The 19,784-nt window shown below is 33.6% G+C and overlaps 1 protein-coding gene across 2 annotated transcripts in view; it reads left to right on the top strand.

Moving 5' to 3' along the window:
- The window catches only part of HSPBAP1 (HSPB1 associated protein 1), a 132,972-nt gene that overhangs the window by 99,694 nt on the left and 13,494 nt on the right, over positions 1–19,784 (top strand). Inside the window, exons 6-7 of one of the 2 annotated variants that reach the window (XM_090409835.1) lie at positions 3,982–4,101; positions 10,435–10,542. In XM_090409835.1, coding sequence (XP_090265961.1) covers positions 3,982–4,101; positions 10,435–10,542 — 228 coding nt within the window. The remainder of the gene's footprint in view (positions 1–3,981; positions 4,102–10,434; positions 10,543–19,784) is intronic. The other variant, XM_090409844.1, reaches the window with a different exon arrangement.

Consider the following 19,784-nt stretch of genomic DNA (forward strand, 5'->3'; position numbering starts at 1 on the left):
TTCTTATGCAGATATGTTAGAAACGAATAAGTTAAATCATTTCAGAGAGTAGATGCTAAAGAGATGTTGCAATACATGAGAGGATAGGAGAGAACAAGGACCATCCCTGGAAGTTGTGTAAGTATAGTTAGCAGTGTGCAAGGTCTAGATTTTTTTTTTTTTTGCTTGGAGAGTAGTTAATAAGTTTATAGGCTGCCAGAGGCACTCATGAGTGCTTTGTCAGTGAACAACTTTAGGGAGAAATATGATAGGTATTGTCAGAAATGGTTAGTGTGGAACCACAGATTCATTGCTTTCATGAAACCTTACCCTTGGTCCTTTCCTGAGAGCTCATAGAGCCAATTAACGTCTTTGTGTCACTAAATGAAGGAGACTTTTTGTCCTCAAATTCACTATAAACAAACCTTGCACTACTTTGGAGTTGGTTACTTTTGCATAATAAATAGCTGTTTGAGACTGAGATATTCAAACTTTTGTTTGAAATATGATAACTGAAATCCACCAGATATGGGTAATTTCATTTGTCATAAATGAAGTAACTAACGTTTAAAAGTGTAATGAGATAGTAAAGGTTGGATTCTATTAATGAAGGATGAGATTATGTACCTGAATGAGAACACGATTTTCTTGGCATTGATTCCATGTGGTTTTAACATCATATGCAGAAATATGCATTTGACAACATAGCATCCCTCAGATTGGATAGTGTAAGGAAATAGAGGTCTGAACTTTGCTCAGTCTGTCATCTTGTAAATGCTGAATTGGGGGGGGGGACTTAGCAATTGAGCAGTTTAGTGAAGTGAACTAAAGCTGCTGTGTTCTTTCATTACTCCTACTACACAATGTTTAGTTCTGTCATGTTGCATGATTTTATTGTGAGTATCAATGCAAGACTGAAGAGAAGCTGGAGGTGAGTGTTAGTCCAAGCAGAGAGATCTAATCCTGTCTGGTTTGTGTATTACTGAGGATAAGGGTAGACGATCTGAGATTCCTTTTGTGAGAGACTCGTTGGTGGATGGTATGGAGATCAGTGATTAAGGCACTGGTTGAAGATCATCTTGAAGCTTGGAATGTCTAAGCACTGTTAAATGAGTAGGCTGAATTATCCAATTATAGCTAGCTATCCAATTACAGTGGTATGATAGGTAGACCACAGGATGAAAATTTCCATGGTAGGCCCCAATGCCAGATGTAACAAATGCTCTGGAAGTGTCAAGAACAATAACACAATACTCTGAACCTTTCATGGAATAGAAGTTTATGGGATTTATAAATAAGCCAAGACTAATTTAAGGTAAGGATTAATATAAGCAGGGAATACAAATCATATCTGCTTTGTCTTGATTTAAGATCTTATAATCTCGCACTCAATATATCTAACTGGCACAGTCGTAAAACAAATTAATTTGTTAGACTATAGAGCATGGGAAATAAGATATAGTAGAAATAGATAGATGGCAGCAACTGATAGTTAAGACAGTCGACCATTCACAAATATTAGGAAAAGAAATTAAAGACAAAGCAGGGTAAAATAAAATACAGAATGTTTTTATAACAATGCTGTAAGTAAAAGAATGAAAGAATCACTATGCAATACAGATGGTATATGGGTGACAGATATAAGAGAATGTTTGTTTTATACAACATTGAGCTTAATGTTGTAAACACTAGGCTAAACATCCTTAGTACCTCCTCCTCATACACCTGAGTGTTTTCATCCGGTGTGTAGGTATATGAGGAGGAGATACTAGGACTGTTGAGCAAACTGAATAAGAATTCAACAGTAGTGATTGATGGTATATCAGCATGGATGCCAAAAGAATATTCAGCTGAACTGGCTATTCATTTTTTAATCAAGCTATATAATTTGAGTCTCAAACTGGGAATATTCCACAGGGGAATGGTAAGAATGTTATGGTAATCCCATATGATTTTGGAAAAGTTGGTTAGGGCTTGCATACAGAAATGAGTTGACTCAGAATCTATACTTTGCAATGAACAGCACAGGTTTACTAAGGTAAGTCATGTATGAGCAAATTGCTCACATTCTGTCATAAAGTTACTATTGAGTTAAATAAGGGGAATGGATTACACCATAATACTTTTGGACTTTGCTAAAGATTTTGACAGAAGACAGCATGGAATACTGTTGCATAAATTGGAGAATATGTGATTGGATTATAAAATATTAGCATTAATAAGAGGATGGCTGAATGACAGATATTAAAAAAGTAGTATATGAAGAATGTGAGTCTTCAAGATTTAATGTAACCAGCGGTATGCCAGAAGAATTAGACCTTGGTCCATTTTTATTCATTCTATACAGTGACAATGGAAAGGATTTCATAAGAGATGTACAGCTATTTGCTGATGATGCAAAGGTGGGCAGAATAATCAGCTGATATGTAGTATTTGTAGTATTATAAGATATAGTATTGTATTTAAAGAAATTATAGTATTTGCAGAGAGTAGTATTCTGCAAATACTACTATCCTAAAGTAGTATTTGCAGAATGATTTGAATAGGTTGGAATTGTGTTAATGTGAAAATGACTGTCAGTTCAATGTTAGTAAATGTAAAGTCATGTGCTTTGGTGTGATGAGATATCCAATATCACATTATATTGGACTATTGTGCATAAATCTGGCTTCCCTGATGATGCTCGTACAGTGGAGAATGTTAAAAATGATATCAGGATTGTGGAATGCAGATTACGAAGACAGATTGAGAATTTGTGGAGTGCAGCCACTAACAAACAGGAGAAAGAGAGGGTGATATGATAGAGACTTACAAACACCTGAAAGGGTCATACAGGGTATCAGTAGATGGATTTTTTTATTTTAAGGAATTCTGAGGAAAGGACGAGAGAGTATTCTTGGAAGTTGAGAATAAATGCAATTAAGTAGGGGTTAGAACTAGATTTTTCTGTCATAGATTAGTGTGTGATTGGAATGCATTGCCATTAGAGGTGGTGAATGCAGGTAGTGTGTATGAATTGAAGAATAGATATGACAGCTGGTGTGAGTAATATATGACCTCCCTTGATGAGTCCCTGATGGTCTCTCTTAATAATAATAATAATAATAATAATAATAATATTCATTTAAATAAAAACAAGTTACTTCACTGCAATTCTATAGTTGCTTTGTCCTTCTACATCCTGGGCATGTAGAAGGACAAAGGTCTCAGGTTTCTGAACGCATGCTCTTTTATTCTTATTACCTTTGTATCACTGATCCAGTTGTTAATTAAAATCAAATCATACTGCTACCTACTCTTTTAGTGTTACCACAGTCATATCACATTCAAAATTAGTTTAAATTTTACTTCTGACCCACTCTTCATATGAAAGTACCTTATAAATTATGATGCTTAGTTTTTCCTAAAGTATTTTTTATGTTGATGACCTGCATTATAATATTGCAGCATAGTTGATAGGTTCTTTATATTTCTAATATTTCTTCTTCTTCCTTTCCAGGCATATAGGCCAAGTGGCCTGTTCCAGACTCAATTCCATCTTTTTAAGGGTCTTCCTCTGCATCGAGTACCTTTTGGGTGGTAATTTAGATTTTGTTTAGGTATTCTGCTTCTATTCATTCTTAGTATGTGTTCTTTTCATTTTTCTCTATAGCAAATAACTGTTTCATTTAGGGAGGTTGTAATTCCAAGTTTTTTTCTGATTTCGCTGCTTTTCATTTTGTCCATTATTGTGACTCCTTCAGTTCTGCGCAGAAATTTCATTTCGGATGATTCAATTCTTCTTTCATCCGCTTTTTTTATTGTCCATATCTCACTGCCATAAAGTAAGGTTGGTTTAGCTACTGTATTGTAGATTCTTATTCGTGGGTGTTTTCAATATTTAATATTTAAATATATCTAATATTTAAATACTGTAAAATGGCTGCTATGTGTATATATACACATAACCATGCACAAAGTCATTTATTATTAATAATAATTTGTATATTTATTCCTTTGTAGAACTGTCATCCCTATGTAACTATTTTAGAACCAGGTGAAGTGCTATTTGTGCCAAAACATTGGTGGCACTATGTAGAATGTCTTGAGCCTGCTGTTAGTATCAATACCTGGATTGAACTGGTAGGATTTTACTTATAATATTTTATTATGATCTGAAATCATTTAGGTTGGGAAGCTTAAGAGTAATATTAACATGTTTATCAGCGACATTAGTGGAAACTCATTGTAATTAATTGGCTCTGAACTTTCTTTGGAATTTGAAACTGAATGAGCCCTTTTTTTTAAATATAAAGAAATTGTTTGCCTTTAAAATCAAACCTATACTGTCTTATTTACATTATAAGCTAAATTAGAAATCTGAATTCAGCATTTTTTAAAAATTTTTCAGCAGTTTTTAAATGACCAAAATGCTCTTTCTAACTGAAAAATTTAGCTTTTGTAGTGTTGTATCATTAAAAAACACTACTGATAATGTATACTACAAATGAAAATTTACTGTAATTCCCCTAGCAGTATAAATAGCATATAATTATGTAGATGATTAAACTGACTGAAGATAAAATTTTATTATGCAAAATACAAATGAAATCAATAAATTCTATTCAATTAAAAATTAAGGAAAATATAAATATTTTAAAATAAGAAAATTTATATTTAAAAGTGTATAACTCTCTTTGAGCATTAATTGAAAATAATTGAGTAGTATACATCATATATGGCAAACTCAAGTAATAAAAGAACAGTTTATTATAGTGGAAGGAACTTCCTTTAGAATAGCATTGATGCCATGAGGATTTGGCTGGAACATTTTGGTACTTTGTTATAGCTAATTCACTGTAACAGCATTTGCAATAGTGAGTTGATTGTAATCTTAAAAAGCAGGTTGAAAAAGCCAAAAGCACTCTGCAGATTTTACTGATATTATATTACATGCAAAAAAAAAAGCATCCTGAAATAAATTCTAAAATACACTGATCAGAAAAGAGAGAGCAGACATGGATGAACAGCTTCTGTATTTGTGTTCTGCTTGTTCAATAATTAGTTTGATTACTTTTGTCCTGTTATATCATCAGGGAATCTTAGAAAATTGCAGAAGCTAAACTTACAACAATGATGTTCTTGCAATATTTAAAGCATGGTGCAAGGAATCAAGGAATGCATGGAAATAACTTTGATGCATGCAGTTGATGTTCTTAGCAGCAGAAGCAAGTAACAGTTACTAAAGTGCAGGTTAATTACAGTATGAGGTTTTCAGAAACTTAATGTAACTAAAATTCAACCATTGCAGAAATCCAGAGCTGTGAAATCTTTATTGTCCTCATCACATGCCAACATAAAACTATGATAGAAAGTCCAGAATATGCTTGGTCTTGGAAATAACAGCTTGCAGTCATTAACTGCCTAGGAGTTATATTCTGACAATTGTGGAGGGCACTGTGTATAAACTGTACAGGAAGAATTAAGTATATTAGTAGGAGACTGACTTTAATTAGTTAAGTAATAAAGGATAAATATGTTCCCAAGTTTGTTAGCCACCAGAATAACACACCAATACAAAACTATAGACAGAACTTTCTTTTGCTATTCTGCTATTAAATAGTTCATAGAAACACATTACGCTGTTAATCTTCTTCTTCTTCCTAACATGATGTTAGGCCAGGTGGCCTGTTCTGGTCTCATGCCATCTCTTTCTTGGTCTTCTGATTCTTCTTTTTCCACTTATTTTATATTTGTATAATATTTTCGGTAGTCTGCTGTTATCCATTCGATTTAAATGTTGTATCCATTTTTGTTTATACTGTCTTATATAGTAATTAATTGGTTTTATATTCAGGGATTGTAAAATTTCTTCATTTGTTTTATGGTCGCACTTGGATTTTTCTGAGAAATTTCATTTCTGCTGTTTGAATTTGATTTTCATCTTTCCTTTTTATGGTCCATGTTTCACTTCCGTATAGTAGTTGGTTTTGACACGACATTATATAGTCTGATTCTAGTGTGCTTTTGTACTAAGGGTGGGTTAAATATATTATTTATTATGCCATTTATTTTGACAAAGTTTGATATTTTAGTGTCTGTCTTTTTCTTCTTCATATGATAAATCACATCCCAAGTATTTGAAAGTATTTACTTGTTCTAATATATTATTATCTGTCATGCTGTTAATAAAAATACAAAATGGTATATTTTAAAGAGGTTGCCAAAAACAATATTAAAATTTCCAACAGTGTATAAAACTTTACTGTTATGTGATTCTCACTCATGAAAGGTTTCGTAAACTTTTTGTACATTAGTATTGTGAGTAGGCTAAGGAATAAATACTCTGGAAACATGTCTTAAACATGAAACTTCTTCAGACCACTTCAGGCTTCCAGTAAGCAAGTATGGTAGTGCTCTCACGCAAGACCATTCAGGTCATCTTCCATCCAGAGTTATTCACAATATTTTTATTTTATTTTGTTTATATGAACCCCCCCCACACACACACACCTACTGAAAGGCTTGTATAAACCTATAGCATATTTGTACCATGGGTGGATTAAGGATTTTTTCCCTATTTTTATTGATTTTATATATATATATATATATATATATATATATATATCTTTTCTATCTTTAATTTTTTACCAGATCCAGAAACCCCACTCCAGAGGCCAAACATGGAACTTTTTCAAGCTACTTCAGGCCTCCATGTAAGTGGGGGGCGGTAGTCTCACTGAGCAAACATCCATGCCCACCATGGGATTCTAACCAAGGTTGGAGAATGGATATGCTAACCACTCAGTCAACCAAGCAAGCTTTGTGCTGACTTGGTTGACTAAGGTTAGGACTTATTTACAAAAACTTTTTACAAATATATATATATATATATATATATATAATGTTTTATATAATATATAAATTTATAAATTATATAAATGCTTTATATAATATATAATGCACTAAGCACAATAAATCACAGTTTGGATATATTTCATGGATGAATACTACTTAGAGAAAAGAAAGACTATTTTAAAAAAAAATACAAAGCACATGAGACAATAGAATAAAGAAAACCGCAGTGCTTTTAGGAATAATGTCACCCAAAGAATTAAGGAGACCAAACAATTACTGTGATGCCAAATTCAAATCATTTAATAAAAATTCAAGAATTTTTTGTAAATGTGAATCCCACGTATGAAAGATTGTAAACTTATAGTATATTAGTATTGGTGCTATGAGTAGGCTAAGGATTAGATAATCTGGAAATCCTGTGCCTGAGACCAAACATGGAACTTTTTCAAGCCACTTCATTCCCTATCTAAGGATAAATGGATGAATATTAAAGTTATATAGTCAGTTCTCACCATAATAAACTAAATCCTAACTAATCCCCATAGGCACTATGCTATTCTAAGGAAATTTGTTATAACAAACTATTTCTCTGGTTTTCTTGATGGTTGACTGTAGTTAGTATTTATCCTGCAGCTTGGAAATGACCCCATATCTAACCCATTCCTAGGAAATGAGACTGATCTTTTCCACAAATTATCAGTTGATGGAAAAGATTTGCCTCATTTTTCACTATTGTTATCTCATCAGAGGACATCGTTTATACTATCCTGTATAAGTGATGTACAGATATATCTGTACATCACAAGCATACAGATATATCTGTATGCTTGTGATTGCATGTTACAAGTGATTCCGACACTGCTCGTTTGGGCAGTGTCGCTCACAGATAAATTGTATGCATGCATGCATTATTTTTGTGAGATACAAAACTTTTATTATTGGTGTTTGTTCGTGGTGAGGGTGAAATATTTTTAATAAAGCAATTTTTTCTTATTAAATAACTTAAGGAATTTACAACATACAAAGGATATAAATTAAATTAAACTTTAATCTATATTTCCAATATTTCAGCAACGTCACGTTACCATCTTCACAGGAACTTAAAATAAAGACACGTGCATGCAGACACTACACACAGTAAATGAGGACAAAGCAGGAAGCTATTGTTTCTCCTAAAAGTCCTGATGGTGTCCCCTAGCAGGCTATGTAGGTATTCTTGGCCGTTGGGCTGAAGGTCTTCTGATGTAAGTCTCCCAAATTTGGGGCAGTCTCATGCAACCAGATTTGTTGAGGTATGGCATGTTTCTTAGGGCTGAGGCTGATTCCACGAATAGCCTTTCAAATTTGAATTTACAACGGTGTATTACCGTGGCTTTCTTCCACCGTATTCTGTGGCATGCATCCAGACCTTGCTCTGCAAGAACAGAGTGGCTGTACTGGTGAAATCAGATCTAGTCCTTGTGTTCTGAAATTCTGATAATCGCTGTCCTGCCTGTTTGGCCGAAGTAGGACAGCTTACAGCTGCAAGGGACTGGTATACACCAGGTAAGTCTAGGGGAAGTGGTTGGTCTCTAGTGGAGCGGATAAGGGATGCCAATTTTCTATATGGTCTGTAACACGAGGTCAAGTCATGTTTTTTTTAGGATTTTGTAATTTGGTAATTTTTTCCCGAGGTGCCTCGAATGTAGGCAATGGTAATGGATTTAGATCAGCGATTTTTAAAACGGTGTACCTCGAGAGATCTTCAGGTGTACCGCAAGATTTGTGAAAACAAATTAATTGAAAGAAATAATGTCATAATTTGCGCATTTATTTATTAGTGTCTGGTCATCCCTCTTCTTGTGTGTGTAAATCAATCAAAATTATGCCTATTTTATGCCAGATCATCAAAAAAATTAAACGAGTATATTTTTAGTGTGCGCAGAATTTTAATAATTAGTCTAGGTGTGCTGTATTATGGAAAAAGTTGAAAATCACTGATTTAGGGTAATCCTTGTTGTGGGGGGGGTTACTGGTTTCAATATTTTTTGGATTTTTCTTCTGGGGGTAGCCATTGGCTGAGAAAGTGTTGAGGATGTGGTTTAGTTCTGTGATTAGGGCATTGTCATTTGAACAGATAAGTTTAACCCTATTGTGTAGTGTCTTAATAACTCCATATTGTTGTGAGGGGAAAGGGGGGGAATTGTTGGTGAATGTATCTGCCTGTATGGGTGGGTTTCTATAAACTGAAAAAACCAAGGTTCCATCAGGCTGGCAGGTGACTAGTGTGTCTAAGAAAGGGAGACTGTTGTTTTTCTCTTTTTCCAGGGTGAACTTGATTCTGGTGTGTTAGGAAGGAGAGGAGTGTATCAGAGCCATGTAGCCAAATAGTGAACACATCATCAACATAGCAAAGTCATATGGTTGATTTTTGTGTGGCAGAGTTTAAGGCTTTCTCTTCAAAAGTCTCCATAAAGAAGTTGGCCAAGAGTGGGGAGAGTGGTAAACCCATGGCTGTCCCCTCCATTTGTTTGTAGAATTTTCTTTGGCATAAGAAATAGCCGAGTTCATTGTGAACTGAAATAGGGCTGAGATATCAGGAGGAAATTTAGCTTGGATTAGCTCTAAGGTTTCTTTGAGTGGGACATTTGTGAATAAGGAGGAGACATCAAAACTGACCATTATGTCAGTATGTTGGAGTGTAAGGTTTTCTATGCTGGCTTTGAAGTGGGCTGAGTTTTTTATATGTGATGGTGTGTTGCCAGTATAATGTGTGAGTGCTTTGGCCAAATGTTTAGCTAATTTGTATGTGGGGGAATCAATGCCATACTATGGGACGTAATGGCACATTTTCTTTATGTATTTTTGGGAGTCCATATATACGGGGGGAGGGGGGTATGGAGTTAAACGGTTTTAATTTGTTAGTGACCTTCTTAAGGAGCCTGCGGAGTTTTCTAATTTGTAAGTTGGTGGAATTATATTCAATTGGGAGGTAAGTAGCCCGATCTAATAATAGAGCATTAAGCTTACCTGTATAATCCGTTTGGTTAAGTACTACTGTGGCGTTACCTTTATCCGCTTTGGTGATTATTATTTCTTTGTTTTTCTTCAATTCCTGCAGAGATTTATATTCCTTATTGGATATGTTGGTTTTTTTGATGGTCCTGCATGCGCGTGTCTTTATTTTAAGTTCCTGTGAAGATGGCAACATGACATTGCTGAAATATTGGAAATATAGATTAAAGTTTAATTTAGTTAATATCCTTTGTACGTTGTAAATTCCTTAAGTTATTTAATAATCATGTATAACCAATGTCTAAGCCTTTCTACGAGAAAAGTAGTTTTTTAATACGTTAGTTTATTCATTTATTAATAAATTGGTTACTGATTAAGAAAAAAGATTTTTTATTTTTATTTTGTATGTGCAGCACTGCCACTTAAAATTTTTACCAGCCTCCACTAGTTGTTATATAACTGTTGATCCTCATAAACATCTCATAAGCTGAAGGCAAAGTTTGCATTTCCAAAATAGAACCCTAAACTGTAATATTTTGTCTATTTCATGGTATTTTAAATATTATCATTGATTTTTTATAGATATATATTAAAATAACTGTAATGTGATATTCCTGTGTATAGGAAGATGACAATGAGAGTAGACTTCAGGAATCCATAGTTCGAACATTAATAACAGCATTCATACCAACCTTTCAACCTGATGATGAAGACTGGCTAAATCCTGCAGAGGTATGTAATGATATTGTGTTATATCTTGTAATAAGTACATTATGATAAATAAAATATAACGTTTATTATAAAACTGATTCTAGTAAAATTTATTCTAGTAAAATTCTTATCATTGCATAATTTCAGCAAAATATATAAATATGTCAAGTGCTATGTTATGTTAGCTCGTTTGGATTTTTGACACTCCCACATTTTATGATTGATATCCCAAAGTATATACTTTCGTCTTTTTTAAAATAAAATTATTACTATGCAGTAACATTAGGTAAATTCATAAATTGCAAGTCAACAATACACAGGGACAATATTGATAGAAGTACTAACTGATTTTGCAATATATAATAACCTCTTTACATTAATTATAATTTCCTAATATATCCATAAGGATGTGTAGGCTACTATGTTATTACAATTTTTGGTAAATTAATGTCATTTGCCTGGTCTCTATATAATGTAAATAACTACTGATGCATTTCATATATCATCAATCTTTACATCTGAAGCAAACAAATCGGTCATCTTGCTTTGATGAAAGTATTTGTCATTTAATCATGCTCTAAAAATAAAATCTTTGCCTGACTGACCATCCTACTGTTTTTTTCCTGGGAGGTTCAAAACAGCAACAGATTCTCAACCCCTTCTTTGATATACTCATTAATGGAATTAACAACAAACTCTCAGCTCTCATTACTCTAGACCATCGGTTCCCAAAGTGGGCGGTACTGCCCCACCCCCAGTGGGCACTGAAGCCTTCTGGGGGGGGGGGGGGGGGCTATAGTGGGATCAGGAGCATTTGGGGGCGTTCAGGTAGTCTAGGGGTCGGTGGCTCTTTATAGAAGAAATTAATAATATATATTTAAAAATTAATTATTTTCGTGATTTTGTGATTAGATAATAATTTAAAATGTAATATATTTAATGGTGTTTTAATTATTACAATAAAATTCTTACTAATGCAATGCAAACTCTTAATTGTATTCCACATTTTCATATTCAAACCATTGTATGAAACTGTGCATAATGTTATTCGAGCATACATTTTACAATCTTTACATATGGGCTACATTTCACCAAAATCAGTATAGCAATAACTGTGTTCAAGATGAAGCACATATTGGCCACTTCTTTTTAAAAATTTAACAGTATAAGCATTACTGTATCATTAATTGCTATTTACGTCAAAAATATCAAACGGCTTGAACAAGGAAAACTGTTATAATGGGGGCGTTACAAAATTTATGTCTTGCAAAGTGGGCGGTGGCCTGAAAAAGTTTGTCAACCTATGCTCTAGACCATTGGTTCTCAAACTGGGTGCCACAAGGATGCTGCGAAATTTTGAATCATTTATTTGAAAAAAGCAAAATATTCAATTGCCACAAATAACTAAATCAAAAACAAAAAAAAATTATATATTTTGATTTTAATGGATGAAGCGTATATAAAAATTATCATTTTTTGTATCGCTCTTATATTATATCTTGGGATTTCATTAGATCACCGCGTTTCGTAGTAACTAGATATGTGACGGCACATAAATACTGGGGAAAATGAACTAATGAATGGTTAGTTGTCCTGCTGTCTGTTTTAGTATTTCTCTGTTTAGTGTGACAAGTATTACACATGATCATTTCCCCTAAACAAAAATCATGAGTCTTTTGTCATCGGTGAGAATAAAAGAAGTATGATATTAAAGTCATTAAATTCAGTGAGTAGAGGTTTTTCTTATTGTTATATATTCCAACTATAACGAGAGACATCGTAAACAAATGTTTTTCCTTTTTCCATCCGGAAAAAAAATTATTTACTTGAAATAAATTTTAAAATAAAATATTAAAGTTACATATGCCCTTCAAAATCATGAATAATTTTTTTCCTTAAAAAAAGAAGAAATGAAGATTCTGATGATCAAGAAATGTCTACTTTTAGCAAAGCTAACAAACCAATTTGCACTAAAAAATTATCTAAAACTGATACTTGCATTAATGAAGATTTGACTATTTTTAGTGTTCAGCAACAAAAAAGCACTAATGAAACAACAGAAAGAATAAGTTCATGTAAAAAGGGAACAATGAAAAAGAATGTAAAAACTCGTTTATATCAAGAGCTATCTAAAAATGGGATTTATGTGGTGTGGTGATAAATTAATTCCCAGACCTAAGTGTATTTTGTGTGGTTTGGTTCTATCAAATGAGACTATGGTTCCTAGCAGATTATTGCGAAATTTCTCCACAAAACATGACAACTTGTCGAATAAAAATCCTGAATATTTCAAAGAGTTAATATGATTACAAGAAAAATAAAGTGAAAGTTTTGTAAGAAAGTTTACAATTTCTGACTGAGTTCAAGAAGCGAGTTATTTAGTCGCCGAAATAATTGCGAAGGAAATGAAGACTCATACTATCGGCGAAACCTTGATTCGTCCGGCCTGTTCAGCAATTGTGAGAACAATTTTTGGTACTGAGGCAGAAGAAGAAATAAAGAAGATTCCATTATCAAATGATACTATGAGTAGACATATTAATGATCTGTCAGTCGATATTAAAAAGTCAGTTATAACAAAAATAATCAAATCAAAATTTTTCAGTTTGCAGTTAGATGAATCAATTGATATCAGTGATAAAGTACACTTACTTGTTTTTACTCGATTCATTGAAGATGATAAAATTATCGAAGAATTTCTATGCTGCAAGTAATTCGAAAAAACTACGACGGGAAAAGATGTTTTTGATATAATGAATACATATTTTAATACAAATGGTCTATCTTGGAAAACTTGTGTGGGTATATGTACAGGTGGTGTACCCTCTATGGTTGGAATTACAAAAGGATTTGTTTCCTTTGCTAGAAAAGAAAATGAGAACATTATAACGACTCATTGCTTCATTCATCATGAATCATTGGTGGCAAAGACAGTAGGCTTGGAATTAAAAAGTGTATTAGAAGAAATCATTCAGATGGTTAATTATATCAAGGCCAGACCATTAAAATCTAGAATATTTGCAGGACTATGTGAAGAGATGCAATCTCATTACAAGAATCTTCTTCACACCGAAGTAAGATGGCTTTCAAAAGGTCGCGTATTGGATCGTTTTTTTGAACTTAAAGAAGAAATATTAATGTTTTTCCAAAATGAAGACAAACCAGAATTCTATAAATTATTACAAGATGATTTTTGGTGTTCCGAACTAGCCTATTTAACAGACATATTCGATCATCTGAACAAGCTGAACTCCAACATGCAAGGAAGAAATGAGAATATTTTGGCATCCACAGATAAAATTAAAGCTTTTAAAAGATAAAATAAAAATGTGGAAGATAAAATTAAGCACCAACAATGTAGAAATTTTCCTTAAAATTGCCTCCAAATAATGTAAGAACACTGATCTGCAAAAGCTCATTTACAGTCATTTAACATCGTTAGAAGAAAAAATTGACCATTATTTTCCAGACATTTCAGTCAATTTATACGATTGGATTCGAAATCCATTCGTAGAGTCAATAGAGTCAACGAGTTAGTTAAGTCTTATAGAAGCCAAAGAATTAATTGATATAAGTAACGATTGTACATTGAGATTGAGGCATTCAGAAATGTGTCTGAATTCATTTTGGATAACAACTATGAAGGAGTACCCCAATATAGGATTCAAAGCACTTAACATCTTATTGCAATTTTCTACATCTTATTTGTGTGAACTGGGTTTTTCTGCACTCGTAAATGTTAAAACAAAGAAGAGAGAAAGACTAAAGGCCCCTGAACATGAGATGAGAATATGTCTCTCAAAAACAAGGCCTAATATCAAAGAAATATGCAAACAACACCAGGCACATATTTCACATTAAGTTCATATTTTATTATCTGAATCTTTATAATAGCTTTTGTTTTGTATGTTTTTTGGGTTGTTTGAAAAAATTTTTAAAAGTTTGTTAATATCAGGTTTAACTTTCATTAAAAACGTGTAAATCGCCACGCTCAGTTATATGCAATCGGTTCCTTTTCTTAGATAGTAAATTCACTACTGCACTAAACCCACGCTCAAGCAAATAAAAGATGGAAATATAATTAAAAATTTCTGCGCTATTTCCCATAATCCAGGGTACAGTGTCGGTATTGATATTTGAAACCCAAACTCTTATTATCCAGTTTTGAATTTTATTTTTAGTTCTTCATTTGTTGTGAGTTCTATGAGTTCCACTTTTAAATTTGATGATCCTGCTGTGCTTACATGTGAGAAAGGATCTAGAACCCAATTTGGTATATTCATGTTTAGAATATCCTTGAATCGCTCATTGAAATCAGCATGGAGAATCTCCAAGTGTTGGCAGTATGTAAGTAAATCTTCCTTTTTGAGAGACACTGCTGATAAATTTGAAAAGTGGCTATGTTCCCCTCAGCCCATATTCCGCTTGAACAGAAGAAGTTTCCCTACAAAAGCGGCAATAACGTTTTTTGTTTTAATTCAATTCCATTCATCACCTTGTAGTTGTAGATTGACTTCATTAAATATTTTATAGAGGTCTGTCAAATAAGCGATGTCATTTTTGGATGTAATCAGGTTGGCCCGCAATCCATTGTCTCTGTTTTCTGGGAACTCTAGTACTGAATCAAACAAATTGTAAAATCGATTCAGACAAATACCTTTTGAAAGCCAGCGAACTTCTGTGTGAAGCAGCAAATGATTGAAATCTTCATCGTTTTCACTACAAAGTTGGCTAAACAATCTGTCACTCTATGAATTGCTTCTAATCTTGTTGACTACTCTAATAACTCTAATGGAGCGACGTGTGCAGGCGTTCACTTAAATTTTTCGCAACCAAATGTTGACGATGAAGAACACAATGTTTAGCAAGTACATTTGGTACTGCTTGTTTCAAATGCGCTATGAAACCCTTGTGGCACCCTGTCATTGCTGGAGCACCATCAGTAGCAGCAGACAAAATATTACAAATAGGAATGTCTTTCTCTTGAAAAAACTTATTCATGATATTAAACATAGATTCTCCCTTTGTATCCGCTACCAAGTTTATAGCAAATAATAATTCTTGACAAACTTTTTCTTCTTTTATGAATCATACGTATGATAAGAGTAGTGGTTCATTATTTGGAAGATTCATTGAGCTGAATGGAAAATTGGCACAATGATTTTTCAACATCTTCAGCCATTTCATCGATTCTTCTTTGCACTGAATTATTGCTCCAAGGAATTTTCCTGATGATATCTGATGCTGGCTTATGAAGCACAGTGTTTATTACTTCTTTTTAATCTTTTTTAAGAATTAATCTTTTAAGATTAATTCCTCACCAATTGTGTGTGATTTTCCTGCTTTTGCGATTAATAATGAAATATTATAAGAAGCTTGTAATCCGTCATTATCTTGTTTAGTGGACAACATAAAAAGTTTTGATATTGTTAGACGTTTAAGATATTTTTCTTCTAGTACTTGAAAATAGGACAAATCTTTATCCTTTTTGTCAGCATGCATTTTAGTCAAATGCTCTTGTAGCCTAGAAGGCTTCATTGCTTCATTTGAAAACACTTTTTGGCAAATCAAGCACATGGGTAATAATTGGTTCGTAGGAGACTGAATAAAACCATATTTCAAATACTCAATACTGTACTGTCGACATTTCTTCTTATATTCAGACATAATGAAGCAATAAAATTTGCAAAAATATTCACAAAATAAAAGATTTAATTTATGCTTTGTATGACTCCACTTATCTATCACACTTTCGACTGATGATTGTTGGCAAAGCACACAAAAAATAACGAAACTTATTCCTAAACCGCTGGTATTTATAGATTTGAAATCTAGCCCGAATCGACTTGCATGCATTGACTTGTTTGCGATACCATTGTACTCGTGCTTTGAACAAGTCACTGCAAGCACCCATATTCCTGTCAAAACATGCTGAATTGAATGAATTACCTACGTAGTAGTTGACCGACATACTACTAGTTAAGACTTGTCTGCTGCATGGATAGGCTAAAGCCTGTATGGCACGATCAATTTTTACAATAGCAATAAATGAATAAATTTTTTAAGTAAATAAAAAATAGAAATTAAAATATCTTGTATGATACGTTCAATTTTTTATTTTGCACGCAAGCGCATTTTGTTCATCCGACCACAACATTGTCCGAATAATTATAAATAATAATTAATAAATAAAATAATTACACAAGATATAAACAACAAACCTACAAAACATAATCACAGAAAACAGTATAATAAGTTTTCGAATAATATTTCAATAAGAGAGATATTTTAAATAAAATTTCTCTCTTATTCCATATGAATTTATTCATTTGACTTCCTATCATACCAGCGTTGTTGATTCTGGTAAATTAAAGTAAATTGAAGGCGGTAAATTAAATATTTCCATATTTAATTTACCACCTTCACTAAAAATCGTGCATAAGTAGCTAAAATGTTTTATGTGTTCCACAGGTTTCCCATTCACAATACAGTTGATATTTTCAAGTATTCTACCTATTTTCATTGTCTTTGTCTTTTTATTGCTGACCTTCATACCATATCTATTACAACAGTCATTCGATTTAGTAAGGGAATCTTGCAAACTTGCAGCAGATTTATTTAGAAGTATAACATCGTCCGCATAAAGTTGGCGATGTTAACATACATTAACATCTGTAATTCTGATATCATGTTTAATACCACTTTCCTTCATAATGTGATCCATATAGATAATGAATAACAGAGAGGATAATGTACATCCTTGTCTCACACCAGATTTAACATTAAACCATCTTTCTGTACTTCCTTCAATTCTATCTGCTGACTTGCAACTCAAATAAAGACTAACTATTGCTTGATATAATGCCCCATTGACACCATATAACTGTAGCGTATTGAATAGCTTCTCTCTTGGCACCTTGTCATATACCTTTTCCAGATCGACAAAACTTAAATACAGATCTTTGTTATGTTCCCATGCTCTCCTCAACTATTTGTCATAAAGTGAAGATCTGATTCTGACAGCCTCTATTTGGCGTGAATCCAGCTTGTTCTTCACCAAACTTTTCTTCCACAATTCTTCTCAACCGTTTCTCAAGTATACTGGCATAGATCTTGCCAGGAACACTCAGTAGGGAAATACCGTTGTAATTCTCACATTCAGTTTTATTTCCCTTTTTATATATGGGAACTATGAGATCTTTACTCCAATCATCGGGAATTCGTCCCTCTGTCCACGCCTTCTGAACCATGCAGTGCAGCCACTGTAAGACTTTTATACACACTTTAGCATTTCTGGTCGAATATCATCTATTCCTGCTGCCTTTCCACATTTCAAGCCTTTGATGGCTTTTTCTACTTCAGGTATGGATATGTATTCCTGACTGTATGCCTATTGAGTATTTTTTACTACTGTGCTATAACTGCTTGTTTCATTTAGCAATTTTTCGAAGTAATTACTCTATACTTCAAGGATATCTTTTTCTCCCGTTTTCATGTCACCTTTATCATCTCTAACTCCTTTTACAGCACTCTTTCCTCCATTCCTAAGCTTCTTCAACAACCTCCAGAATATTTTGCCATCTTCTTGATATTTATTTTCTATATTCTTGCCAAAGTCCTCCCATGACTTTTGTTTAGCTAGTTTTACACAGTGTTTAGCATTCTTGCATTTGTTTCTGTATTCTCTAAGAGTGCAAGTTGACTTATTTGCCAGGAACTTTTGATATGCTTTCTTGATTTCCTTCACTGCCTCTTTAACTTCCTGTGTCCACCACGGAGTTCTAATTTTTCTATCTTTGCAGACAACTTCACCACATGCCTCTCTAGCTGAATCAATCAGGTCTTTCTTTAAGGTTTGCCACTGAATCTCCAAGGTTTGATTCCTGTTCTCAAACTCTTTCATTTTTTCTTCAATAATCTTTGTGTATTTTAGTCTACAGTTCACATCTGAGAGCTGCTCAACTTTTATTCACTTTAAAACTTTCTTACATGTTATTCTTTTCAATATGAAATTCAATCTTATCCTGCTCAAGACTAAATAGTAATCACTTCCAATTTCAAATCCTCTTTACACTCTGGTGTCTTGCAATAGAGAGAAAACATCACTATCAACAATAACATAGTCAATGAGATTTTTCTTATTTCTTGCCTCTTCTCTCCATGTGAATTTGTGCACATTTTGATGTAGGAACATGGTGTTAGTAATAACCAGTCCATGTCCTGAGCAGAAATCCAACAGATATTTGCCATTATAGCTTTGCTCTTTTCTCCAAATTTTCACAAAATATTTTTGTATGTCTCACAATCATTTCCTACTCTATTTAGATCCCCAACAAGGACCAACTTTTCGTTTTTCATTGTGTCAGTTGCTTTTTCTAAAGCATCAAAAAATTCCTCCACTTCTACCTTAGTAGAACCTTCTGTGGGACCATAGGCACAAATAAGTCTCATTGTCCAGTTCTGTTGTGTCTTGAATAATCAAAAATTGGGACAAAAGATTAATTCTATTCAGGAAGAACTATCTTTAATTGTAGGCAGAGAATGTTTTGCTTTGGCAAGGAAATAAAAATGTACATTATAACTTTAAGCAAAACTGAAGAAATGTTTAGCATAAGAAATGTGAGACTCTGTTTGTACAGAGTCAAATAGAGGAATTTATATAAGATTGTAATTTAATTAAAGTATTCCATTCTATGTATTGTATGAAAGCAAGTTGAGTGTAAGCTAAAGTGCAAGGGTTACACTTTAGCTGTCCAGTATAACTTATGGCCTAAGGGAAAGAGAAATTATAAGGAAAGCGAAGCGAGAACGCATTCTTGGAAGAACACCACGTGCACGTGGATGAGTGCTGTGTGGTAAAAAACATAGCTAAGCGCGAGAAAAAAGGGGAAGAATATAAATCCAACTCCCTCCCCCCCCACACACACAGGGCTTTTTGGTTCCCGTTTCCTGCGCTCGTGGACGTTAGCTCGCGCTCTCCGCCAACGTGCAGATTCCGGGTCAGCCGTGGAAGTCGTGAGAGGCCTATCGATGTTTGCGAGGCAAGGCTGGCTATCTCTTCATAATAGAGTAGCTAAGCCATATCGAGTGACCGGTAATCCAGATGTGTGCCTGCGGTACTAGAGAAAGTTCAGAGCGGCACATCGCCTTATTGACTCGAGGAACCAGGCCGTGCTGTTATCATAAGTGATCCGGAGAATCGCAAACAAGGCTGATGATAGAACAGAAAGTCATTCCATGGGACGGTAACATAGAATGTTAAA

Source organism: Typopeltis vanoorti, chromosome 2 (assembly GCF_054136105.1).
Source record: "Typopeltis vanoorti isolate ZY-2024b chromosome 2, IOZ_Tvanoo_1.0, whole genome shotgun sequence".
Taxonomy (NCBI): Eukaryota; Metazoa; Arthropoda; class Arachnida; order Uropygi; family Thelyphonidae; genus Typopeltis; species Typopeltis vanoorti.